Below are 27,910 nucleotides of genomic sequence, written 5' to 3' on the forward strand. Positions count from 1 at the left end.
CGGCCAGCATTATGGTCGGTGGAAACCAGGCAGAGCCCGGGGTCTTCCTTTATGATTCCAATAATGGAAGGCCTCCTCTTTGATGGAAGAATATTTTGGGTTCAGAATATGCAGATGCAACCCATGTTTAATTTCTGATAGATAACCAAAGGCTCAAGTTAACAGAGGGAACAATTATTGTCAACAATTCAGAAGACATTTGTTATGTAAATATATCAGCTGGTAAAGCATAGCTCAGATGGTTTAAGAACTGGTTCTCTTTGACCATCGGCCCATTGACCAATGTGGTTGTGTTCTCCAATCCAGGCCCACTTGCTTTCTTCAGAGGGTTTGTAAGGTAAATCCTGAAAGAGGTTTTTGACTACGTGGATGCTCTGGTTATCTCACTCAATTACATAACGGCTGTCGTATAAGTGTAAGTGGAATGGTCATTAAACACCAATCAAAAAATGGCAAAGTAAGGAAATGCAAAGGTATAAACACAGGGTATATAGTGATGGTAGAAAATGTTATTTTTTGTTTTAGGTGTATTGGGCAAGACATCTCTGATCTCCAGACACTGGAAACCAAAGGGATAATGTCTAGCATTAAAGACGATGTCTTTCAGAAGGCTGTACGCGACAAATTAAACTCTGAGAAAATAAAACTATGGGAACCACCTTACACCACAGAGAATAAAGAGAAAGGGGAAGTGCCAAAGGTAAAAAATAATAAAAACATACTTGTACCCATTCATCCTGTTTGTAAAATTTCTGGTATTAGATTTGAGGTAATCAAGTGTAAAAGGGTGAACATTTCTTCTGTCGGTCACTTCAGGATTTGAACTTGGATTTCCACTTCTGAAATTCAACATTCTACAAACTAAGCTAGGGAGGAATTCTCTTTGGCTGTTGCTTGTATAATCATTGGAAAGCTGTTCCTGTTACTCTTAACCCCACTTAAATCTTCCCCTTTCCCAAGACACAACCTGCTCACAGGCCCCTGCAGAGCCTCATGCTGTTTTGAACCTGTTAGGTTCACAGCACCAGTTTAATATTTGTACTCTACCAAATAATCTAAAGGGAAACTCTCTTTGGTATAAACACTGAAAAGCTGTTCTCTGTTACACTTGGAATCTGTATTATGATGTAACTTTGGGGAGTTCATGAGGTTTCGATGAGTCTAGCTGGCTTCTGCAGATATGATTACTGATGTAGTCCTTGGTATGTACACAGTGCACAGATGTGCTGCAATTGCCAGCACGCACAATCAGCAGATATTGCCTTTATACTTGATTTATGTTTTTTTATTTGATTGGTGTTTTTCACCATATTCAAGAATATTTCACTTACGCCACAGTGGCCAGCATTATGGTGGAAGGAAGCTAGGCAGTGCCCAGGGAAAGCCAGAGGAAGCCAGCATGAGCTGGGCTCGACCTCACAGCAACTGCATTGGTGAGAGGCACCTGAGTCATTACACTGCACTGGCCCACTAACCAACTGAGCCATGGAGGTCCCCCTTTAAACTTGAATCATATCCCCAAACATCCTTTTTGAGGAAGAAAAAAATTTGGTTCAATCCAAAGCTCATGAGAGCTTTACACCAGACCTCTGTAGTTGTGCAGAAGTATTCTATGATCACACCTAAACAGGATGTGGGTTTTACTGGTGTAAGAGCAATAAGACTTGTTTCTAAGTTATTTTCAGCTGAGTATTTCAAAAATGTTCATTCTAAAACGTGAACTTCCATCTGTCTGTAAAGTAGGAAAATTACATATACCTCTAGATCTTTAACATAAGGTATCAAAGGTGCTTTTTTTTTACAGGTCTTAATTATATCTAAATTTCACGGAATAAACTTTCATGACATTCCACTACAGGTTGAAGATTTCAGTTTTGTTTTCTTTTACTTCTTTTTTTGCCTTAACCTCTATCTTTTGAGTTACATGTCTTAATTATATCTAAATTTCATGGAATAAGCTTGTATCAAATTCCACTACAGGCTGAAGATTTCAATTTTGTTTTCTTTTACTTGATTTTTGATTTACTTGATATACTTGTTTTCTTGATTTTCTTTGCCTTCACCTCTATCTTCAAGATGATCAACATTCTTACTTTTCCTCAACAGGACTTGGCCAACAGGTATTCATCAGACTTGAACATTCCCTTTGACGATGTTCTGACAATACTGGAAACCCTAAGGGTAAATGCTCTACAAAAACTAGCAGACCGGGAGAAGTTCCAAAAGTCAGGACTGGCTACCTTGAAGGTCAGATTGGCAGGACAGTGTCCTAATCCAGTAAGTATAGCTTTCAACACCTTTTTGGCTATCCATCTGAAGTCTTTTTGGCATGGAAATACATTCTTGCAAAACAGAGCCCTGACCATTAAGGTCACAGGTTCAAATCCAGCTCTCGTTTCTGCTGCAGGATTGCAATGCATGTTTTAATAAATATATGTGTGTTGGAATGTGGTCTTTTCAGCTTACAAAGGAGTTCGACCTGAATTTTAATAATATTTATTTTTTTTAATATATTCATAAATATTCTCACAATTCAGAGTAAATACATGTGTTTGGATGGAAACAAAAAAATGTGCATTCCAGTACATTTATTACACATGTGTCACATCCTTGTTTAGAAAATTATTATGCCAAGATCATTATATATCAAGAGGTTGTCAAATACCCACCATTCAAAAATATTTTCAAATACCCTTTTCTAACAAAAGGAAAAAGTTGAAAGAAATTATTAAAGACTACTGTATGTTTGCAAATAACTTTTCGTATTCTTTCACCTGATATTTGTATCATTTTTATGTTTTCTTCTCCTTTAGTATTTGTGAACATGCACAAAATTGTAACCAGTTTACTATTCAGTGTTTTCTTTCCCAAGTTCATTGTCTGTATGTGTATAACAGGTCAAAGGTAAGAGTGGAAAGGCCATGCTGAGTTTAGAGGTAAAGCTAAACTCAACAGGGGAGGAGCTGAAGAAGATGATATCATCCCAGGTGACGATTAGTGCACAGATGTTAAAACTCATCTGTGGGGGCCGTGTGATCGAAGATAGGCAGACCCTAGAGGAGCAAAGAGTTAAGGTAAAAAATATATTGTACTTCATATATTCAAATTGTGATTTTCATTATCACATGTGTGATTTATACAATTGAGTTTAACATTAGACTCCACATTGTGAGGTAACCTCACATTTCACAACACACAAGATCTGGGGATACAATTATAGGGTGTCCTCAAAAAGATTTTCATCAGTGACTGGAAAAATCAAAAGTTACCCGTCAGTTGCATTGTAGCATATTGTTTTTGGAAAGTTCTCAAATTAACTTGGGTCAAAATTCAGCATGTCAAAACTAATCTTAAAACTAGTCTGTCTGAAATTTAGCATGTGTTTACTTATTTATTTGATATGCATTTTACACCGTACTCAGGAATATTTCACTTATATGACGGCAGCCAGCATTATGGTGGGAGGTTGCTGGCAGACTTTCCCTCCTACGGCTGGGGTAGTATTTGTTAGAAAATAGCATAATATTCCTTAGACAGATGTTTATCCCCTGGAGAAACTTTTGGACAGGTAAAAATAAACTTACCTTAAACATCTGACGGGTAATATAGTGTATGTGGTCTATTCAGCTTACAAAGGAATATTCCTGAGTGTACACATGTAAATATAAATCAACAACTGTAACACACTCAGGTCTTTAATAGACTTCTCTGTCTTCAGAATGGGAGCCAGATGATGGCTGTGTGTCTGACAGAGACTGAAGCTGAAGCTCGGCTAGGACAGGAGAGGGTCCGTAAAGTGGCCAAAACCAGAGAGGCGGCAGAACTACTGTCTGATAAAGTCAGAGGTTAGTGGTTTAATTTGTTGATGCAAAACTGTTGAGGTAAGCCTTAAAGTAGCCGCTAAAACAAGAGAGACTGCATAAATGTCGTTAGATAAAATCAGAAGTTGGTAGTTTGATTGATACTAAAATGTTGCTAAAGCCTTGTCAGCAAAATGGCTGACAGAAGAGAAAGTACAGAAGTACATATAGTCGTACATGGATAAATGCTGCTTTTCAGTCGACATTAAAGCGTTATTAAAGCCTAAGGATCAAAGATCTCAGATAATTAATTCAATTAATACATGTAAGAGTTCAGTTTGTTTGTTTTAGTTTTCTTGTAATTTGTCAAATAAGTGAAATATTCTTGAGTACGGCTTAAAACACCAATCAAATAAATAAATAAATTTAACATGTGATTATGAGAAGCTTTATCAGTGGGGATACTTGTTTACACTGGAAGGAACATATTAGCAATCTGTGACTGTAATGACAGGATAATCCACGATTTTTACAAAGATAATTTTCAAATTTTTACTTTTATTTTTATACCGTTGTTTGAAATTTAAAAAAAAAAATTATTCTGCCTGTAAAACAATATTAAACATTGGTGTGGCTTTATAACCCGTTGTTTTTCCAGATGATGAAGACCCTAACTCAGGGTACTATCTTCAGGTTGCTGATCAGACAGGAAAACCCCTGGATTTACCCAAAGAGGAGCGAAAGGTCATATTTTCATCGTTGATGACAGTACTATTCAAAACTCTTATCTCTTATATATCTCTTTATATGCATCGTCTATGTACATGTACTTTGAAACTAACTGAATTGAAAAAAGTTTGATAAAAGTCTTGCTGGCTATCCAGAGACTGAACGTTTTTATGTAAGCTGTTTTTAATGTGTTGTATAATAGAACATGTCAGTTGTCAGTTTAGTTAATAATAGAAACAGGGATAAGGTTTTTTTTTTTTGGCAAATTTGAGAATTCTGACCATTTTAGTCTATGTATGAAGAAGTTTTTTTTTTTTTTCATTTCATTGTTTTTCAGTGAATACAGTTCCTATCCTTTAATTTTGTATAAAATATTTCCAAATTGCTTAGTTTACCTGTAGTCATGTTATACATGAAGTTGACCTTTTTGGTTGGGGGGTTTGCAGGCGCTGGCCCTGGCCATGACCCTACATGAGAAAGGCAGAGCTGCTCTGAAGAGACGGGATTATGGAGAAGCTTTGCTGGTGTTACTCGAAGCCGACAAAGAATTCAGGTAACATAGAGCTATTTGTTTAATTATCAGCAGTGTTACGTGATGACAAAGAATTCAGGTAACACAGAGCTATTTGTTTAATTACCAGCAGGTAATTTAATTTCAGGTTTTTTGGAACCGCAGAGATCTAAACAAGTGCCGTTTGTATTACAAATAACCTGGAGGTGAATACAAAACTCTGCTTCACAGTACAAAAACTGCACTTTGCTGATGTTGACAACGCTATGCAGAATGTTCTGTTATTTAACACAGAGGACTCTATGCATAGTTCTGAGTATTGCCCATGATCGTTGATCATTCACGGAAATTACTTCTCTCTGCTAGATTATGATGCACACTTGTGTTGAAGTATATGACAACAACTTACCTCAAGTATGTACCAAATGGCCTCGATAGCACAGTTGGTCGAGCGTCCGCTTCGGGAACGGTAGATCCAGGGTCATTTCTGGGTCGAGTCACACCTAAGACTTTAAAAAGGGGAAGTTGTAACTTCCTTGCTGAGCCTTCAGCGTGAAGGGGATAGTGCAACAACTGGTTGATCCGTATCAGTATAATGCCTTCGGTAAGGCGTCTCAGTGAAGCAGCACTTGATTAAAGGGCGGTGGAAATCTGTCCTGCAACATGGAGGTACATTAAATGCACTCCTTTGTCATCATATGACTGAAAAATTGTTAAGTACGACGTTAAACACCAAACACTCACTCACTCACTCTGTCAACTGCAGAACAACGCACTTAGCACAATTTGAGCCCTTTCCTGTTCTGAACTCAGCTATAAAGCACTATAGCCCTGATTTGTCTCGACATCAGGCACACACAGTTGTCTCCCCTGAACTCGTCCATTCAGTTCCATAAACCTGACTGAAGTTGTTAAGCTAAGAGAAAAGTGCATGTATGAGTATCACGTAACACTGCTGGTAATTAAACAGATGTTAAAATCGGGCAGCTAAATCCAGCACTACGCTGATTATACAGTTCCTTGTATAATGTAATTTTACATGTATTCTTTGCCAGCAGGATGTTTTCATATTTGATTAGGGTGGATTCATCAGTTTTGTTGTATCTTGACTGTTTACAGTCAGTAGGAAAGTTGTGCTTGCTCAGGAGTGCAAACCTCTTACGTGAAAAATGTATTTGCATTGGAGTAAAACATTATAAAAATGCGCATGTAAATTCATGGTAAAAAAAAACTAAAAAACATGGCAATTTTTGTTTTGGTTCAGGTAATTTACCTTTGTTACCATGGATATGTGTGGTAAAGAAAAATTCTATGGAAACCTGTGATTATTACTATGATAATTACCAAAAACTGTGGTAAGCACCACTTAAATTACCATGGGAATCTGTGGTAATTACAAAAAACTGTGGTAAACACCACTTAAATTACCATGGGAATCTTTGGTAATTAATGTTGTAATTTGCTGGTAAATACTTGTGATTAATTGTTTCGACAGCTTTCTGGCAATTTCAGTCAGAAAAACTATGAAGAAATATAATGGTATTATGGAAGTCATATCTTCGCTATCATTGTTTATTTGAGGTTTGAATTCCATATACGCATAATGAAATACATCCCAAAATGTTGCCTCCTGAGACAGCCATAGTAGGAAGTTACAGCCATAGTAGGAAGTTACAGCCATAGTATACAGCCATAGTAGGAAGTTACAGCCATAGTAGGAAGTTACAGCCATAGTATACAGCCATAGTAGGAAGTTACAGCCATAGTATACAGCCATAGTAGGAAGTTACAGCCATAGTAGGAAGTTACAGCCATAGTAGGAAGTTACATGCAATTACCTGTAGTGTTTTTATGAAAGTAAGAATAAATTGGCAGAACTACTTTTCAAGAGGCACTAAATGGAACGAATTTCTATTATATTAACATAACAAAGTGGCTGATTTGATTTTGAACGGACAGCTGCCTTTGGCTCTCTGTCTGTCTGTCTGTCTGTTTGTTTATGCGGCCCATTTGTCAATGCTTTTGTGCATGAAATTTTCTAATATCTACCTTTGAGGAGTAGAGAATCCATTAAAAACAATATTAAAAACTGAACAAAATTATCATGATTGGCGAAGTTGTGGAATTATGTATCAGAAAAACTAAAATATTGTGTTATAGTAAGTCTTTGTATTATTGGGTGGAGCTCATAACCTGTCCATGGGTAGGTGAGGTACTTTGAGTACAATTGGTGGATGATCATTGAATAAGCCAAAGAGCTTAGGATTTGAACAAATTTTTCAGCCCTCAATGTTGATGAGATTGGGGGATCTCAAGTGGAAAAAAGTAGACTGCATGGATACCACATCATTTAGTACAAGTACAGGAGAATAATCCAAGATAATTGTCGTAGCTAATGGGAGTGATATCATTGGTTGCATGTCTGTAAGTCTGCGATTTGACAACTCCAGATAGTAACAGAGGCGCGGAACAATTAAGGATTTTCTGTTGATGTATTAAAATGAAAGTCCGAATTCCAGGGGTTTATATCACACTGTCCATTGAAGTTGTGTGTCAAACCTGTTTTGATAACAGTATGAATGAACTTTGTCTTAAATGTCTTTTTTTTGCTTTAAAGAATTTTAATCACTATTGTATGATAAAAAAAAATTGCTCTGTTACAACTGGAAATTACTTGAGAATGTGTTGCATTACATGTCGGATTTAAGATTTCAATTGTTTCAGCTTCGAAGTTGTCTAAAACAAAGTACTCCATAATATTAGAAAAAATTATGGAGAATTTTTATAAGTAGCCATCCAAAAATATCTTTATAAACAGTGCGTAGTTGTCATTGATGTCCATAGTAATTTATTGCAGATGGGAATCAGCGGTAATATTAAACCATCCCTGACTATCTGTTGAACTCCCATCTTGTGTAGGGGCATCGGACATACTTCAGTGATAACTGCCAATTGTTGTATTATAGAAGGGGTAAAGACAATTTGGGTTCAAACTAAGGTGTGCATCCCTTGTTGTCATTGAGATTAGGGGGTAAGACGAAGGGCGGAAGTTGATAATGTGTACATGGAGATCACAGAATGGGGTGCATGTTATGGCATAACTGCAGTGCATGAAGCTGTGAGTAGACTGGGTGTCCACCTGCAGTTACTGTAATGAGGGCATGAAGTTGTGAGTAGACTGGGTGTCCACCTGCAATTACTGTAATGAGGGCATGAAGTTGTGAGTAGACTGGGTGTCCACCTGCAGTTACTGTAATGAGGGCATGAAGTTGTGAGTAGACTGGGTGTCCACCTGCAATTACTGTAATGAGGGCATGAAGTTGTGAGTAGACTGGGTGTCCACCTGCAATTACTGTAATGAGGGCATGAAGTTGTGAGTAGACTGGGTGTCCACCTGCAATTACTGTAATGAGGGCATGAAGCTGTGAGTAGACTGGGTGTCCACCTGCAATTAATGGAATGAGGGCATGAAGTTGTGAGTAGACTGGGTGTCGACCTGCAATTACTGTAATGAGGGCATGGATTGTTGATTAGACTGGGTGTCCATCTGCATTTACTGTAATGCAGTGCATGAAGTTGTGAGTAGACTGGGTGTCCACCTGCAGTTACTGTAATGCAGTGCATGAAGTTGTGAGTAGACTGGGTGTCCACCTGCAATTACTGTAATGAGGGTGTTGAGTAGACTGGGTGTCCATCTGCAGTTTCCGTAATGCAGTGTATGGAGTTGTGAACAGACTGGGTGTCCATCTGCAATTAATGTATTGCAGTGCATGATGTTGTGCGCAAATGTAATTGACATGACTGACATTTATAAGCACCACAGAGTGAGTACATCAAACAAGCTCCAATCTATTGTCATTGTTGCTGTCGTAGTCTTTATTAGTTGTCCATAGTTGCGTGGACAACTACATGTAACAAAGTAAGTGTATTTACATCGAATATATGTTTTATACCTGTGAAAATATTCATGAGAAATGAAACTATGTGAGGATATTTCGCAGCAGGTAGTTTTTATAGACTCTTTTATTGCTCTGTTATACACGTCTTTGTTAACCAGCGTTCTACAATGTGTGCCATGCACAGTATGAGAATTGTGTGTGGGGTGTTTCTGTGTTTCTGACTTCAGTCTTCACTATCTCTTTACAAAACAGTTTTTGGGTCTATTGAATTGGAAATTGAGTTTGACAAGTGGAAAAAATGATCAAATCTTAGTTTCGTTTCAGTTCATCATTGAAATTACCTGAAATTGTGGCCTTTTAAAATGTTTACACTTTCCCTCCTGAAAAAAAAGTAAAAAAAACAAAACATCTAGAAACATTATTACAAACTGTGCATAATAGTTCTTGATGTTGTAATGTGAAAATATTTTGAGATAGTAAGCTGAAAATATTTAAGAACAAATCTTTATTTCCTGTACACTGATAAAACCCACACCCTGTTTACGGGTAATGGAGGATGTTAGTGCCTAACTTATATAGCATGTTGTAAAGCTCATTTGAGCTTTGGATTGAACCTAATTTTTAGTTCCCCAAGGTTGTTTGGGGATAATTATGATGGGGAAGTAAAGTACAGAGATTGAGTTGTATGTGGGTGGATGTGTGGTCACGGATATATGGGATATATATTCACTTCTCTGTAATAAAGAGAATGTGTTGTAAGGATAGGTCATACAAACTGTGTTTTGTTTCTTAAGGGGGCATGTAACTGATACAAATGGGTTGACAGGTTTAGATAGGATTTCCAGGTTTAAAATATGCAACCTTGGTCATCCTTGAATAAATGTGTCATATCTAATAGGCGTGCACTGAATTACCTCCCTTATTCCTGACTGCGACTATGGCAAGAGACAAGTTTTTGAGGAGAGAAACTGTGAGAAGTGGGACCTCACCAAAAACAACGTGATATCAACTGTTGAGAGTTGCAGATATCGAGATGTCTTGAATGAAGTTCATGTTTTTCAGGTTAAAAGAGCTCAGCAAAGCTGTTTATTGTATATAATTAAGGTCAGGATTATAAAAATTACCTCCAAATTGATTAAAAAAAATATTTTTCTAGGCTTTCCAACCAAGTTTACAAAATTAAAATCTGTCTTAAGCCAGGTCTTCAACTGGTTATTCCCACTTTAACTCAGACACGTCATTAGTAATATAATACTGAGGTCTCACTCCATAGGCTTGAAAAAAATGGTACTTGCTGCTGCCTCGACTGATTGGCGTTTAGCAATGAGGGGTTAGAGCAAGGCATTAGGACTGGTTGGACCGGTATGAGTATAATGTGACTGGGTGGGGTGTCTTGTGTGGTGTCTTCCGCATGATACTTCAGTGGCGGTAGCACTTTTGGAGAGGATGGACTTGCCCTGCCACAAGAAGACATGGTATATGTACGCATGCCTAGTGACTCCACATCGTCAAATGTCCAAAAAGTTGTTAAGTATGATGTTAAACCCCAAGCATGCATACATACATGCGTACAAATACATATTTGGAATGGTACCACTTATGTAGGCATGACACACTGTTTTTTTTTGTGGCTGCGTGAATATACATGTAGGCTTACATGCAGTACCATTATATCTACATCATTTCGAGTAATTTGCACATATATAAGCACTTTGATTTAATTATAAGCTACGTACAGCTTGTAATTTGCATGACAGCTGTTGATGTCCTGGATCAAAAATTTAATGCAATATTTAGCTGAAAGTAATAATTTTGTGTGTTTGAACAAGTTTAAGCAATGTTTTTAGCATTTTGTGTGACGTCATGTCTTTTGCGTGATGTAGGAATGTTAAAGCTAAATGAACTTGTGTTATTGACACCTCAGCTCGGATTGGAACGTCATAAAATAAAATGTTTCATTTTTGACGTCATGGAGTCTGGATGTGTAATAACAAAAGTAATATCTAACTGAGCCAGTGAGGTATGTGTAGAACTTTTATCAGTGAAGGAAATCCTGACTCGTATAGATGATAAATTAAAGCATAAAGCAGACTTTACTTGTTGACTGCTGCTAGTACAACTGTGATGTACTTGTGTACATCAGGATGTACTGTGTCGACTTCAGTTTACTCAGCAAATTATTTTTAAAGGGATACTCAGTTGATCATGATGTTGATTGGTTAACAGTTAAAACTTTTAGCCTTGGACAGTCGTGAATATTGAAATACACCATGCCTAAAATTCATCTTAAGCCAAATATAGTCTGGAGTTAAACATTTTATTCCACTGAGTTATAAGTAAAATGCACATCAACTTGAATATTAGGACAGTGTTAGGTGGATATTAACTGAAATTGTACATCCTCTAAATTTTATTTAAACCTTTTGGATACAGAAAATTGTCAAAAAGTCATCTAAAAATATCATTACAAACTGAATATAAATGTTGTTGATTTCTTTGCAGTGAAGTTTTGTGTGGAAATGATGGGTAATCAGTTAGGACACATCTCTGTGAAAACAGGACGCTCATCCTGTGCATGGGTTGCTGAGAGTTTAAGTGTAGAGATATGTTTTTGAGGGCGAAAAAGCTTTGCGGAGCTTGGATTCGAACAAATTTTTTCTCCCCTTATGTTGTTGAGATAAGGGGTTTATAACAAATTAACAAAGTTATACTGTTAAAGCATGAAAACAGGATGACAAGGATATAAGTAGAAGATGGTGCTGGATGCTCAAAATTATCTTTGATGTGCAATGTCTTCAATCCTCATGCATGTGTGATTTGAGAAATCGTATTTGAATCTGTTTTGTGGTGTGTCAACAGGGATGAGGCTAATTCCGCTAAGCTTAATTCAATTATAAACACAGATTCAGCGAAGAGTATCAGAAGTATGACTTACCATGATTTCATTAGAAAGGAATTCAGTTGCTTGATGTTTGACAGATACTTAAGTGTGACATATCCTGACAGTTGTTTGAGGTCTGACAGATACTTAAGTGTGACATATCCTGACAGTTGTTTGATGTCTGACAGATACTTAAGTGCGACATATCCTGACAGGTGTTTGATGTCTGACAGATACTTAAGTGTGACACATCCTGACAGTTGTTTGATATCTGAAAGATACTTAAGTGTGACATATCCTGACAGTTGTTTGATATCTGTAGCACAACATGTAAGCCCACATTATATATAAGTATTATGTATACATCCTCATTTACATCTAACCTGTAAAATGATTTCTTATTTTATGAAGAATACTTATAGATTACTAGATGAATACTTATGGGCTATCAAATGAATACTTATAGATTACTAGATGAATACTTATGGGCTATCAAATGAATACCTATAGATTACAGGATGAATACTTGTGGGCTATGAAATGAATACTTATAGATTACTGGATGAATACTTATGGGTTATCAAATAAATACTTATGAGCTATCAAATGAATACTTATAGATTACTGAATGAATACTTATGGGTTATCAAATGAATACTTATGGATTACAGGATGAATACTTATGGGTTATCAAATGAATACTTATGGAATACAGGATGAATGCTTATGGGCTATCAAATGAATACTTACAGATTACTTGATGAATACTTGTGCATGTAGGATGAATACTGTCAGATGCAGGGTCTCTATTTGTCAGTGGGAAGGTCTGCCAGGAACCTGCGAATGGTCGTGGGTTTCGGCTGAGTTCTCCCACCATAATGCTGGCCGACATTGTATAAGCGAAATATTTTTGAGTACGGCTAAAACACTAATCAAATAAATAAGTAAATCTTTATTTGTCAAACTTAGGAGATTGCTATCTAAAAGGATATGGAACAAGAGTATAATACATGTCATAAAAAGCAAAGTAGGTACTTGTAACAAGGTTAATAATGTGGGAGATGTACAATAATGTTACGATAATGCAGATGTCACTTGTATTACTGTAAATACATGTACTTGCAGCAAGTGTCGTGCTGATATCCTCAGTGCTGTAGACAACTACGCTGTGCTGTGCCTTGACATTGTCTGGTGTTACCTGTGCCTGGAGAACGTCGACCAATTACCTGACGCTGGTAAGTACATGTGTTACCTGTGACATGCATTACCTGTGCCTGGAGATTTTGGACCAGTAACATGATACAGGTAAGAACATGTGTTACCTGTGCCATGCATTACCTGTGCCTGGAGATTGTGGACCAGTAACATGATACAGGTAAGTACATGTGTTACCTGTCCCATGCATTACCTGTGCTTGAAGATTGCAGACCAGTAACATGATACAGGTAAGTACATGTGTTACCTGTCCCATGCATTACCTGTGCTTGAAGATTGCAGACCAGTAACATGATACAGGTAAGTACATGTGTTACCTGTCCCATGCATTACCTGTGCCTGGAGATAGCGGACCAGTAACATGATACAGGTAAGTACATGTGTTCCCTGTGCCATGCATTACCTGTGCCTGGAGATTTTAGACCAGTAACATGATAAAGGTAAGTACATGTGTTACCTGTGCCATACATTACCTATGCTTGGAGATTGTGGACCAGTAACATGATACAGTTAAGTACGTGTGCTACCTGTGCCTGGAGATTGTGGACCAGTGACATGATACAGGTAAGTACCTGCATTATCTCCAGAACATATACCAGTTCCCTGATGCAGCTACATGTATATGTAAGTGGCATCTTGCCACAAATCATCAGTTTATCAACTGTTGTTTGTCCTTTTACAATCTGTTAACTATAAAGCAGTGTGTGTTTGTTCAATTTGTAGACCGCAGGTTGAAGGCATGTGAAGAATGCTTTGAAAGAAGTTATGGGAAGAATTTGGAGAGACTGGCTGCTGTTAAGGTGAGAGTATTTGTATGATGCTTCCATTATAAACCATCATAAATAGAAGTTCTTTTAGACAAAAACTTATTTCCGTGGGCTCAGGTTTTGTTCAGTGCACAATAAGTTCTCACAATGAGTGATATCACTGGGCAATTTTTTTTCAAAGATCTGATTGCTTTAAGTGACATGTTATTTTTAAAACAGCCTTAAGTTTGTTTCATATTTCATTGAACATGTCGTACAATGACATTTCTTCCCACTGAGTTTTTTAGCCAAAAGTCAAATAATCGAACATCCGCAGTTACCCATATTATTGTAGATGCTTTGTTATTGGTATGTATTTTGCTAACCTAAGGCCTGCTAGCTTGTTTAGGTGATTTGCTCTGTTGGCAGGAGGCACAAGTTCAATACCGAGGAAAGCCAAATTGTAAACACTGAAACCTATAATTGGCTGTCTCACATCTATATATTTAGATTGTTTCAGACAATTATTGTAAGGACAGTTGGTTGTAGATGCTTGGTTATTCTTTTACAATGTTTTCGCATATCAAAGAGCAACTTTCAGTGCAATTTATGCTCTTTTTTTAAACCACACTGATTGGATTGGCCAGCTACAGGGCTTCACAAAAAGTATAATTTTGTCAGTCTACACAGAATAATGCCTTCAGAATATGCTTGAATAAACACCTTTGCAAGCATGCGAAAAGGTTGAAGAATTAGAGTATATGTGGCTCACCTATTAGGTCTGTTAGATTGTTTACATGACTTCTGCAGTAAGCAATTGTCCTGTCCAAATTGCTGACATTTCCACTCAAAGAACTGGTTAATTGTGTCAAACCTTTGTATTCAGGTCTCTTCATTGCGCCTTTTTCAGGGAGGAACAGGAAATGAGCTGGTGCTCTTCATGAAGTTACATCTGCTACAGGGAGTACTGGCGTTCCATCAGCACAGGAAACAGGAGGCCAGCAGGTTACTGCAAGTGGTACGTGTAACTTTGTACGACATGTACGTCTCTGTCAGGTCGTGTGGGTGCCCTACTGGATCAGATAGTTAAAGCACTGGGTTGTTGAGATTATCAGGCTGAAACACTAGCTGTTTCAGCTGTGGCTTTAAAGTCGGGAGGTTTGTCCGGTACCTATTGGAAGTTGGCGAGGCTTACGTTGGGAGGTTTGTCCGGTACCTATTGGAAAATGGCCAGGTTTACGTCAGGAGGTTTGTCCGGTGCCTATAGGAAGATGGCCAGGTTTACGTCGGGAGGTTTGTCCGGTACCTGTAGGAAGATGGCCAATTTTACGTCGGGAGGTTTGTCCGGTACCTATTGGAAGTTGGCTAGGTTTACGTCGAGAGGTTTGTCCGGTAACTATTTGAAGTTGGCCAGGTTTACGTTGGGAGGTTTGTCAGGTACCTATTGGAAGATGGCCAGGTTTATGTCAGGAGGTTTGTCCGGTACCTATTGGAAGTTGGCCAGGTTTACGTCGAGAGGTTTGTCCGGTACCTATTGGAAGATGGCCAGGTTTACGTCGAGAGGTTTGTCCGGTAACTATTTGAAGTTGGCCAGGTTTATGTTGAGATGTTTGTCCGGTACCTATTGGAAGTTGGCCAGGTTTACTTTGGGAGGTTTGTCCCGGTACCTATAGGAAGATGGCCAGGTTTACTTTGGGAGGTTTGTCCGGTACCTATTGGAAGATGGCCAGGTTTACGTCGAGATGTTTGTCCGGTACCTGTAGGAAGATGGCCAGGTTTACTTTGGGAGGTGTGTCCAGTACCTATAGGAAGTTGGCCAGGTTTACGTCAGGAGGTTTGTCCGGTATCTATAGGAAGATGACCAGGCTTACGTCGGGAGGTTTGTCCGGTACCTATTGGAAGTTGGCCAGGTTTACGTCGAGATGTTTGTCCGGTACCTGTAGAAAGATGGCCAGGTTTATGTCCAGAGGTTTGTCCGGTACCTGTAGGAAGATGGCCAGGTTTACAATGAACACTCCCATTTCTTCCACAAATATACCCAACTGCCATCATTAAAGTGAAAAATTGTTTAGCTTGATGTTAAACAATGGGGACATTAAAGCAAATCAAAATGACAAGTTAGTATAGTGGAGATCAGAATGCTACAGTGTTTACATCAGCATCATAAACATCTTCACATTATGATACCTGCAGTCATCATTTTTGGTAGATTCCGCCTGATAAAAAGTCTGAGGCTCTCTGAGTCTCCCCATTCTGAGGCTGTCCTGTTGATTTATTCCAGGCAATAAAACATATATCTTGTTTGTTGCATATACATTTATAGGAATTACCGTACATGTACATGTATAGCATGCCATTATATAGTAGACATGAACATGTATCAGTACAGAATTGTCTTTGTAAGAATTTGTGATCTTTGTGTGTTATCATCAGGCGGACTCTGAGCTGAGGAGACTTCGCGTGGACGATGACAAACTTAGTCAAGGTCAGTGCTTCCCCATGTGCTGCCATCGGGTAGACAACAAATGGTGTAGCCTGAGTTATTTTGTTTGTTAAACAAGCCACGGCAGTTTTTTCTGATTGGGATAGTCAGTAAATCAATTTTGAATGTGGAATACAAGGAAGTAGGATGTGCCATGTTATAGCCACCGGAAACATGATACTGCATCATTCAAAATCTCGTACACATATGTTTAAGAGGCAGACCACATGGTTCGGAGGACGTAAGTGGAAACAGGTACATTCTGGGGCTATAGAGATTACTCATGGGGCTATAGAGATAACTCATGGGGCTATAGAGATAACTCATGCCCGATTGATCAAACTTGATAACATGCAGGTGCTTTCAATTTTGCTTAATTTGAACTGGGATATCTCTGTCATGCATTGCCACAAAGACGAAAAGTTATGCTTTTTAAACCTCACGTGTGATGTTTTATTGAGGCACATTTAGTTTGTTGTCAAAGTTATGCTTTTTAAACCTCACGTGTGATGCTTTATTGATGCACATTTAGTTTGTTGTCAAAGTTATGCTTTTTAAACCTCATTTGTGATGCTTTACTGATGCACATTTCGTTTGGTGTCAAAGTTATGCTTTTTAAATCTCATGTGATGCTTTTCTGATGCATATTTAGTTTGGTGTCAAAGTTATGCTTTTTAAACCTCATGTGATGCATTTCTGATGCACATTTAGTTTGGTGTCAGAGTTATGCTTTTTAAACCTCATGCGTGGTGTTTTACTGATTCACATTTAGTTTGGTGTCATTACTTTTGATACTGGCAGTGTCTTAACAGTCCCAGTCAGGTGTCATTTTGGCCACTGTATAACTGCATGCCCATGTTCATCACTTTTGTCAGCTTTTCTCCATACATAATATATCATGCTGTTTAATGTCGCTATTTAAATCAGATCTGTGACTAATATAACAGATTGGTGGTTTACCCCGGGCGCAGGGGTTTGTGGTTTGTGGTTCAGATGTGGTTTACCTTCAAGTAACATTCTTTTAAAAGCATGCGGTTACATTTTTTTGTATCAAGAATTGTAAATTATGTTTGGAATAATAGGAACCAAAGTGTTTATAATTGTGCAAAAGATAGTTTTCATTGAGCTATTTTGAAGCCTTAAGATTAGGTGTTGACATGAAGCTTGGTTGATGTGAAGCTAAGCTGTGCACCATACTTAACACTGAACTCTTTTGTCCAAGGAAATTCCACTCACTTGAAAGAATTGCAAAATTGATGACAGCTCAGATTTTGAAATTGAAACCCTGGTGATAAATTTATACTCAACAAAAATATCAACTCACGAAGCAATTCTATAATGTTTTCTCTCAGTGTTATATAACGTCTTAAGTAGCTCAATAACTGCTAAATAACTGATTAATTAGCGTAAGTATTCATTTTCTTCAATTCCATCAGATTTTCACATTTTAGGGTAATTACCAGGAGCTTTGGCAGCGTGAAAACCGAGCGCTTAGTAATCACAGTTCACAGCATTAAGTACCGAGCGTGTCCACCATTAACATCACAGAACGTGAACTGTGATTAGAGACCACTCTGTTTTCATGCTGCCATAGCCTGAATTATTGCCGTACAATGTGACAGATGTGTGGTGGCAATTGAATACTTACTCTAATCATTGAGTTAACAAATTATTTAAGACTGAGAGCAAACAAAATAAAATTGCTTGGTGCGTTTATATTTTTGTTGAGTATAATTATCCATTTGTCGTTTAAAGTCAGTCTCACGAATACTTGAGCTTTCAGGATGGAGCATGGTTCTGATTACCCTAATTCGTCCACATTTTCACGTACGAAAGAGCAACTCTCAGTGTCATTTATACTTGTTCTTAATTTGAGTGAGTGAGTGCTTGGGGTTTAACATCATACTCAACAATTTTTCAGTCATATGACGACAAAGGAATCATTAGGGTGCATGTACGTGTAATGTGCCTCCTTGTTGCAGGACGGATTTCCACCGCTCTTTTATTTAGTGCTGCTTCACTGAGACGACTTACCGAAGGCAAGTAAGACGCCCCGCCCGAGCCATTATACTGATACGGGTCAACCTGTCGTTGCACTATCCCCTTCATTCTGAACGCCATGCGAGGAAGTTACAACTTCCTCTTTTAAAGTCTTAGGTGTGACTCGATCAAGGATTGATCCTGGATCTACCGGTCCCGAAGCGGACGCTCTACCAACTGTGCTATCCGGGCCGGTTGTTCTTAATTTGACTTTGGAGACAAAACTGCATTGGTTGGATTTACTGATTTCAGGGTTTCACAAAAAGTGTAATTTTATCAGTCTACACCAAATAATGCCATCAAAACATGCTTGAATAAATACCTTGCAAACCTGTGAAATGGTTGAAGAATGACAGTACATGAATAAGGGTAGTGGGAAGTCCCTGACTCGCACTTGACATGTAGATTTACATGGTATGTTTATGAAAGACAAACGTTTATGAAAGACAAATTGAACATTGAAAGTGTGGTAAATCTGGATACTCACTCTCCATGTGTGCAAGGCCAAAATTATATTGAATTTCCACCTTGTTTGACAGCAATTGAGAATTTTCTGTGGTGTATTTTGTAGTGCTGTCCATGGGTTTCGGGGAGCAAGAGGCAAGGTTGGCCCTGAGGGCTACTAATGGTCAGGTGGACACAGCGATAACCCACATCATGAAGCGCAGAGAGGTGAGGTGTAAATCTGACGGGAGTGTGTGAGGTGTAAACACGGAGATGGGAGTGTGTGAGGTGTAAACACGGAGCTGGAGTGTGTGAAGTGTAAACATGGAGCTGTGAGTGTGTGAGGTGTAAATCTTGGGGGTGAGTGTTTGAAGTGTAACCATGAATATGAGAGTGGGTGAGGTGTAAATCAGGGACTGTGAATGTGTGAGGTGTAACCATGAAGATGAGAGTGTGTGAGGTGTAAACACTGATGAGAGTGTGTGAGGTGTAAACACAAAGATGGGGGTGTATGAGTTGTAAACATGGAGCTGTGAGTGTATGAGGTGTAAATCTTGGGCTGTGAGTGTGTGAGGTGTAACTCTTGGGTGGTGAGTGTGTGAAGTGTAGCCATGAAGATGGGAGATTGTGAGGTGTAAATCAGGGACTGTGAATGTGTTAGGTGTAACCATGAAGATGAGAGTGTGTGATGTGTAAACACAGAGATGAGAGTGTGTGAAGTGTAAACACAGAGATGAGAGTGTGTGAGGTGTAACCATAAGAATCTAAGTGTATGAGGTGTAAATCTGGGACTGAATATGTGAGGTGTAACGATAGTGTTGAGATTGTGAGAGGTGTAAACAATTGGGAGTAAACACGGAACTGGGGAGTGTGTGAGGTGTAAACATGAGATGGAAGTGTGTGAGGTGTAAACACAGATGAAAGAGTGTGAGGTGTAAACACAGAGATCAGAGAGTGTGAGGTGTAAATCTGGGGCTGTGAATGTGTGAGGTGTAACAACAGTGTTGGGATTGTGTGAGGTGTGAACACAATTGGGAGTTAACACAGAACTGGGGAGTGTGTGAGGTGTAAATGTGGAGATGGGAGTGTGTGAGGTGTTAACACAGAGATGAGAGTGTGTGAGGTGTAAACACAGAGATGAGATGGTGTGAGGTGTAAACACAGAGATAAGAGCGTGTGAGGTGCAAAACAGAGTTTTGGGATTGTGTGAGGAGTGAACACAATTGGGAGTAAAAAACAGATAAACACAGATATGGGAGTGTGTGAGGTATAAACACAGAGATGAGAGAATGAGGTTCAAAACACAGAGTTCGGGGTGTGTGAGGTATAAACATGGAGATGGGAGTGTGTGAGGTGTAAACACAGGTGGAAGTGTGTGAGGTGTAAACACAGAAGTGGGAGTGTGTGAGGTGTAAACACAGAGATGGGAGTGTGTGAGGTGTAAACATGGATGAGAGAGTGTGAGGTGCAAACAGAGATGGGAGTGTGTGAGGTGTAAACACAGATGGGAGTATGTGAGTGTGTGAAGTGTAAACACAGATGGGAGTGTGTGAGGTGTAAACACAGAGATGGGAGTGTGTGAGGTGTAAACACAGAAATGGGAGTGTGTGAGGTGTAAACATGAGGAAGCTTTTATTTCCAAAGTAGTCAGCAATTTTTTTTAAATGTTGAATTTATTTTCAAAAAGGTGGTGTTTATTTCAAATTTTGTCTAGAAAGGGTGGACAGGAATTTCACCAATGAAGAAGAGATAGATTAGAGGATGAGGAAATGTACCCAACTTTTAGGATGAAGATATTCAAAGAATTCAGAAGCATTTAAAAAAACGGGCAGTGACCTTTAGGACTTCACCTACAATGCGGTCCGTCAGTTTTTCCCCCAGCAACCGCGTAATAATTTGGGAGAAGTGTATTACATTTACATGTAGCTACATTTTTACTAAATTTACAGGAAAAGGAGGCAAGAAAAAGAAAAGAGAAGGAAGAGCGAGAAAAATTATCAGCTGGGAGAAAGCTAGGAAAAACTGCTGATGGTCAATGGTAAGAGCTTTAATACTGTTTTCAGTTTGTACATCTACACATTGCTGCAGGGCTGATGCTTTATTTGATATGTCTGTCCATTATTGGACTGGTTAAATAAGGGCCACCAAGAAAATGAATTTTTAGTATTAGCTTTTCAAGACTGAAGCAACTGAAGCTGTCATTGGTGAGTTCCAGCAACATGGGATGTTGTACAGTTTTGTCTGATTCTAATGATATATCTAATATAAACGGATGTTCACATGATATGCAGATCACATGACCAAGACAAGTGTCAATATGGGCGAAGGTTGATGGCTGTGCGGCGATGCCCAGATATTATAAGTCATATAGAGTGTTGAAACCCTTTTCCACACGCAGATAAAGATTTTGTCCCTCCAGTATTTATATGTGTAAGTCTGAGCTAAGAAACACTAGCTGTGTCGACTGCAGAAAGCATCGGTAGAGTAGCGTGACGTCACAGTGACGCGCCCTGGTATGCAGCATCACAAAGAAAAGTGACATCAGCCTGCAAAGTAATTAGATGTGCAGGATATAAATTTAGCGTCACAAATGATGAGAAAAATGATGTTAGCCTGTGCAGTAATTCAGCTTCGCGGGGTATAAATCTCATATAACCCTTCTGGGCATGGCCTGCAGCTCTGACAAATGTATGTCAATATTTTAACCTGCCTCATCAGGCAATGGCAATTGAGAATCGCGGACAAAATATTGTACCTTTGGGTTGGGGCAGTATTGTACCTGTGGCCCGCTAAGACTGATTAGGAGCATGAAATTGTATGTACATGCACTGTAAATTCTAAATTACAAATATGACTAGCAACGTATATCTCGCAATTTGAAAACATTATTCACAATATTTTGAAAATATGTTGTTCAGTTAAGGTTGTAGACATAACTTCAAAGAAATGATAGAATAACCTGCTCAGATCAGATAACACTCCTCTCATTACATGGCAAAACATGCATTATGTTTGTAGACAAAATTGTCGACGATTTAGGGTATGTTGTGTACATGGGTGAAATTCCATATGCAGTAATAAGTTAATTTATGGCTAGTACTCACCCAAATCCTGTTTTCTGTTGTGTTTATATTCTCCCCATCATCTTAATTCTAGAACCAGTCCTGTTAGTTAACATGTCACTTAACATGTGCAGTATTTTTTGCGATGTATCAGAGGAATTGCGTATTGAGTTTGGTTGTTCCTGTACCAGTACATATGTGTGCCCTGAAAACGGCAGGGCTTGTTTACAACATGTGCATCTGTATAAACAATAGTTGCCTAAGGACATGTATATTATACCTGTTTATACCAGTATAGCTTTGATAAGTTGATAAACACTAACTAACCCATGAGCTTAACAGCATTTGTTTAACCATTTGTGAATGTGTATCATGGATTTGCGTAATCTTTTGTTTTATGTTGTATACATAATATGGTAAAACGTTTCTTATTTAGTGATATTTTCACCCACTCTCGTGACCCACACTGTGTCCTTCTATGTAGGGTAAATGTTGACACTTTCAACATGTTGCTGTCAATGGGGTTCAAGAAGGGGGCCTCCAGAGAAGCTTTACGCCAAGCCAATAACAACTTATCTTCAGCCTTGGAGGTAAGCCTGTATGTACATCTATATGGTATAATGCACAGATGTATACACATACACTGAAAACCTGTGTATGTGCCAAAGGGTAATGTGTACAAAAATGACAACTTCCATATGGTTTGTTTTCATAAATGTGTGTTCCTTCCAGTCTGTAAACCTGACCTATTTATACATGCACAGTGTGTGTGTGTGTGTGTGTGTGTCTGTGTGAAATGTCAGCAGGGCCCTGGTTGTTCAAAACTGGTTTAAGACTTAATACCAGATTTAAGGTTACCCCAAGTCTTCAATTTTGTACTTAGCCTAAAAAAAATTCTGTAACATTATATGAAATATGAACTAAAACTGCTGCTATGTACACTTTGACTTTGGAGAACAACATTAGCTGCTGAGTTTGGCTAAAATTTGAAATATTTAAAATGACTTAATAGCCAGTATTAGCTAATACACTTTGGAACAACTAGGTATACAATGTAATAAATCTCATTCATAAATGTACATGGATTATATACACTTGGCTTCCAAAGAAGTAAAAGTTCTCTTTTATCATTTCAAAAACCATTCACTGCCTCATGTTTCAAGTATGTTCTCGCCATGATATTGCTGAAATATTGCCGATGTGGCGTTAATCCATAATCATTCATTCATTCCAAAGACGTACAGACACATTACTGTTTGTGAATGTTTTTTCCTGTCCTAGAAGGTGATTAATCCTGTGTTTGAATCAGATTTGTTAGCTTGATATACATGTGTGTAGCCAGTAAGTGCTTTTTGCATGTAAGCCAGTGAGGCCCCTTTTGTAGGAGAAAGACAAATAGTCAAGTGTGATCAAATTCCCCCTCTCACTTCAGCATCTGACGGAAATGTGCAGGATGGGAGGGATTCTTTGAGTATATAGGCCGAAGCCTTGAGGGGTAACCTCCAACCGTGGATGGTCACCTGAGGCACTGCCCTCCCATCGTTTACTACCAACAGACTGTGCTCTGCCCTTTCCTAAGATAGGGATGCTGAGGTGTGCTTTGGCTTGTTTAGGCCATGGTACCGGATGTGAATTCTCGTTTTATACATGCATGTCTCCTGACCGCATGATAGAATATGCATGGTTACCCCAAAAAGGGTTAAGGCCATGTGAATCTACATGTTTTGTGGACAGAGAATATTCCTGAAATTCTGTGAAACATCTGTCATTTAACCACTTTATAAATAAACGTAACTAGCTGTATGTGTGTGGGTGCCTGCATGATGATAATTGCCCTGATCAGCCTGCATGTCACGAACAGCAGCTTTAGGATGGCAATCGCTTGAGGATCTGGGCCCAGTTTCATGAAGAGAGCTTCATGAAGACGACGTAACGCCTACAGTACTGGTTGCCATTATAGCTAAGTGAGCAAAACGTTCAGAGTGCTTCGTGAAACCGGGCTCAGGCCCCTGATCAGTGATGTCAGATATTTGAATTCATCCGTTTTTATTTCAGCTACTAAGTGAGGAGGTGTGTCTGGTATCTGGTGAAGATCTGGTTTACTCTGGGCACTCCGGCCCCAGGATCACAAAGTGATCTTAGACTTTATAACTCAATATTTCTAATCGTTTTAAAATTGTTATTTTTTACGGGTCAAAATAACAAGGTTGCAAGGTCAAAATATTGCTTGACAATGTAAATTCTGGGTAAATCTTTATATAACAAATTTAAGATAACAGAAGGGAACAGAAGATCGCTTCATGAAGGCCTGGAAACCACTGCCCATAAAATTAACTGACCACCGTCATATATTAACATAATTAAGTGAAAACTTCTAGACTTTGACATCAACATCAGTCAATCAATCAATCAGTCAATCAACATATGTATGTCTCCTGCAGGTGTTGCAGAATCACCCAGAGCTCCTCTCACTGCCAGACCCTGACCTTGATCTCAGTCAGGTCATCATCACTGACGACATGCTGAGCCAGGTGTGTGTGTGATACATTCATGCATGTACATAACCACATCTTAAAGAGTACAATCTAAACTTCACTTGGATGTCACGTTTAACTCACAGGTTTAAAGGTGGAAACATGCATACATTTAGTGTAGAAAACTGATATATCTGCTGAGAAGGACCAGCATTTCCATCAGTGGTTCAGGGGAAAAGATACTGGAGATATTCATCGTGTTTTATCTCTCGGTAGATTTTTTTTGTCAGTCATAGTCTGAGATGTATGTAATGTGACAAAGAAAATGGCACAAAATGGCCATCATATTTGTTCTGTTTTGTTCTATTCCACATGTTTGATACAAATGAATTTAAAAACATTGAGTAGATTTGTTTAAACGGTATCAAATACACATCCCAGACGTCAACACACTGAGCAGATGTTAAAACTTAAAAAATCCACATCGCAGGCTTAAACACACTGAGCAGATTTGAAGACATACAAAAAACACACCTGTACAGGCAATGCAGGTGAGTCTTTATAGGAATTTTAGAACATTTGCCCATGGAAGTTATATTGCCACAAGGCAAAGTAAATTAATCATTAGTTTAAATTTAGAAATTAGTATCACTGCGATTTACATTATACAGTATAATGAAGATAGGTGATGTGCCCTCAATCTTCTGATGTCATATAAGTGAAATATTCTGGAGTATGGTGTAAAAGACCAATCAAGTATAAATAACTCCAGTTCATGCTGTCCCCTCATTTCATGGCAGGTCACCAGCATGGGATTTGACCTGGATGTATCGCGCCAGGCTCTCCAGTGGTTTGGGGGCTCCGTCCAGCAGGCGATTGATGAGCTATTGAGGACGGGAGGAGTGCTGCTGGTGTCCTCCCCATCATCCTCATCCTCATCCTCGGGATCCTCCTCAGGATCAGCCTCATCCTCGTCCTCACAACCAGGTATATATGTATATATGCCTATCAATGCATTAGACTGACTTATACTGCTACTTTGGTCCCATGAGAAACCAGGCAGTAGTGTTAAAATATGAAGGAAATCCTATGGAACAGAACTATAGCAGCAGGGCTCAAAATGATTTAAGATTAATAACACACTGTTTAATCCCTTGAAGTGAAGAGTCCTCAAAAACGAAAGCTTCGGGAGTATTTTCCTGATGTGACGTGATAGTATTTCTTATGTGATGATTAATCATGCAACTCAGTTGGTTAGCGCGTTAGTGTGGTGTAATGACCCAGGAGCCTCTCACCAATATGGTCGCTGTGAGTTCCAGTCCAGCTCATGCTGGCTGTACATGGGAAGGTCTGCTAACAACCTATCGATGGTTGTGGGTTTCCCTGGGGTTCTGTCAGGTTTTCTCCCACCATAATGCCAGCCACCGTTGTATAAGTAAAATATTCTTGAGTATGGTGTAAAACACCAATCAAATAAATAAATAAATAAATGAGTCATGCAGATGTGAGTAAGATATTTGTACTTGAATGACTTCATGTGCATACAACATGATTTGTGGCTATACGCCAGTGATGGCTGACACCTAGCGTTCTTTCATGATGCCACAATGGGAAAAATTGGAAACTACAGAAAACTTTTGTTTCTGTATTATCCTCCAATACTAACAACAGCAGTTTTAAAGCATTTTTTAATGTATTTTTTAACAATTTAGGAAAGCAATTCAGATTATCTTGATTCTTATAATTTAATCCTGCTTTTAAGGTCTTGACACTGGAGTAACTCTTTAATGATTCTGGGAAAAACATTCCTAATCACTGTTCTTCAGTAGACTCAAATATGATGGTGAAACCTTGCTTTTTGGGTACATTATCTCTGCAAATTAAAGTGTTGAGACATTTTTATATGCTCATCCTTAATGAAGGTCTGTCCCTTTGTCCATCCATAGATTTCGGGTACTGCCATGTCTATAGAACTGCTTCACTTAAAGAGTTACGTTACACACACCTAATGACTCCTCGTCATCACATGGCTAAAAAATTGTTAAGTACGACGTTAAACCCCAAGCATTCATTCATTCATGTAGAAGTTGTTCATATTTTGCCTCTACCTCTAGAGCAGAGGTCTATTGAAAATGAGTCACATTGCTTTAGAACTTTAGAGTAAAGTTCAGCATTTTTCAAGTGTCACATTTTGCTTGTTTCTGAACAATTTGTCCCCCTTATAGAGTCGCATAAGAGTTTTTTTTGTGAACTTAAATTCATTTTTTTCTGAAGAACTAAAGTGTTGACATCAAAAGTTTCATTTCAGGGCATTTATGTTCTTCTGAAAATGTATTTATATATACCAAACTTTAGATGAAATACAGTGTATTAATAGACCCTTTTTGTGATTTATTAGTGTTTGATGTCAACATGGTATTTTAAGAAATATATCACCTAATAGTTTGAAATTGTGTGGGTGACCCTGGATATTTTGATCTCCAGCACCAAGCCATGCAGAAACTATTCGTTACATGGTTACTCAGTGATAGAGTACGAAAAATATATGGTTTCAGTAACCCTTATGATGCCAAGCCCAATATGAAGGTTACCTGACACCATATATTTCCATATCCGATCACTAAGTAACCATGTAATGAATTTATCCTGCAAGGACACATCAATTCAGTGCAGAAGATCGATGTGTAGGTGTACCAGAGATGTGACCATTGTATTCACAACCCAACAAAGGGAGATAACCTACTCAACAGACACATTTGCCCTTGTCAGCAGGATTCAAGAATATATCTGTACCCCACGTGACCGTTTTGTCTGATGCAGGATAAATGTATATACATGAACATGTAACGTATGGGTTTGATATTATATTCACTTGTATATTGAGGTTTCGAACATCATTTTTGAAGTAAGGCCTTGTTGAAAAATTCTCTTTGCCAATCTACAACCTTTTTGACCTTTAAAGCACTTTTTGGTGGAATTTATGCACACAGTTACTTTGAAAATGACTCTAAAATGATTTGTTTGTGTCACTGAAATGCAAGCTTCATAAAACTTTGCAAATTATTTCTTTACCCCTGATAGTTCTCTCTGAATGTTACAAATATCAGTTCCAGAGATGGTTGAAAAGGTTGAAGAATTAGGGTATGTCCTGGTGTGTCTTACAGAACATTGTTGTTTAAATATTCTCAGGGTCTTCATCACCTGTAAAATCCCCAGAACAGCTGAAGAGAGAACGAGAGGCCATTGAGACCATTATTCCTGATATCCCTGAAGACGAAGAAGATCATTTAGATGTCTCACTGGATGAGGAGTTCCAGGTTCTTCAGCAGTATAAGACATTACTTGAGAGCATCAGGTGAAGAGCTGGATCCGTATCCCTGAAGATGAAGATAATTTTGATGCTTCATAGGGCAAAGAATTCTAGGCTCCTCAGCAGTATAAAACATTACTTGAGAGCATCAGGTGAAGAGCTGGATCCGTATCCCTGAAGATGAAGATCATTTTGATGCTTCACAGGGCAAAGAATTCTAGGCTCTTCAGAAGTATATATTAACTTTACTTGAGAGCATCTTAATTTGAAGATTATTTTCTTAGTCCGAGTAATTAATAGGTAATGACTGTATTTGC

At 38.5% G+C, this 27,910-nt stretch overlaps 1 protein-coding gene across 1 annotated transcript; it reads left to right on the plus strand.

Annotated features, from left to right (window-relative positions):
• Positions 1 to 316: 316 nt before the first annotated feature.
• On the plus strand, positions 317 to 27,711 carry LOC135464781 (NEDD8 ultimate buster 1-like). Its single transcript, XM_064742327.1, has 16 exons — positions 317 to 700; positions 2,107 to 2,277; positions 2,898 to 3,074; positions 3,719 to 3,845; positions 4,459 to 4,544; positions 4,976 to 5,082; positions 12,946 to 13,055; positions 13,759 to 13,835; positions 14,692 to 14,799; positions 16,215 to 16,266; positions 18,875 to 18,975; positions 20,697 to 20,785; positions 22,294 to 22,399; positions 24,251 to 24,340; positions 25,084 to 25,270; positions 27,473 to 27,711. Exons 1-16 carry the CDS (start codon positions 425 to 427, stop codon positions 27,640 to 27,642), a joined length of 2,034 nt encoding a protein of 677 aa, XP_064598397.1. The 5' UTR covers positions 317 to 424; the 3' UTR covers positions 27,643 to 27,711.
• The last annotated feature ends 199 nt before the right edge of the window (positions 27,712 to 27,910 follow it).

This window comes from Liolophura sinensis, chromosome 4, assembly GCF_032854445.1.
Source record: "Liolophura sinensis isolate JHLJ2023 chromosome 4, CUHK_Ljap_v2, whole genome shotgun sequence".
Classification (NCBI taxonomy): domain Eukaryota; kingdom Metazoa; phylum Mollusca; class Polyplacophora; order Chitonida; family Chitonidae; genus Liolophura; species Liolophura sinensis.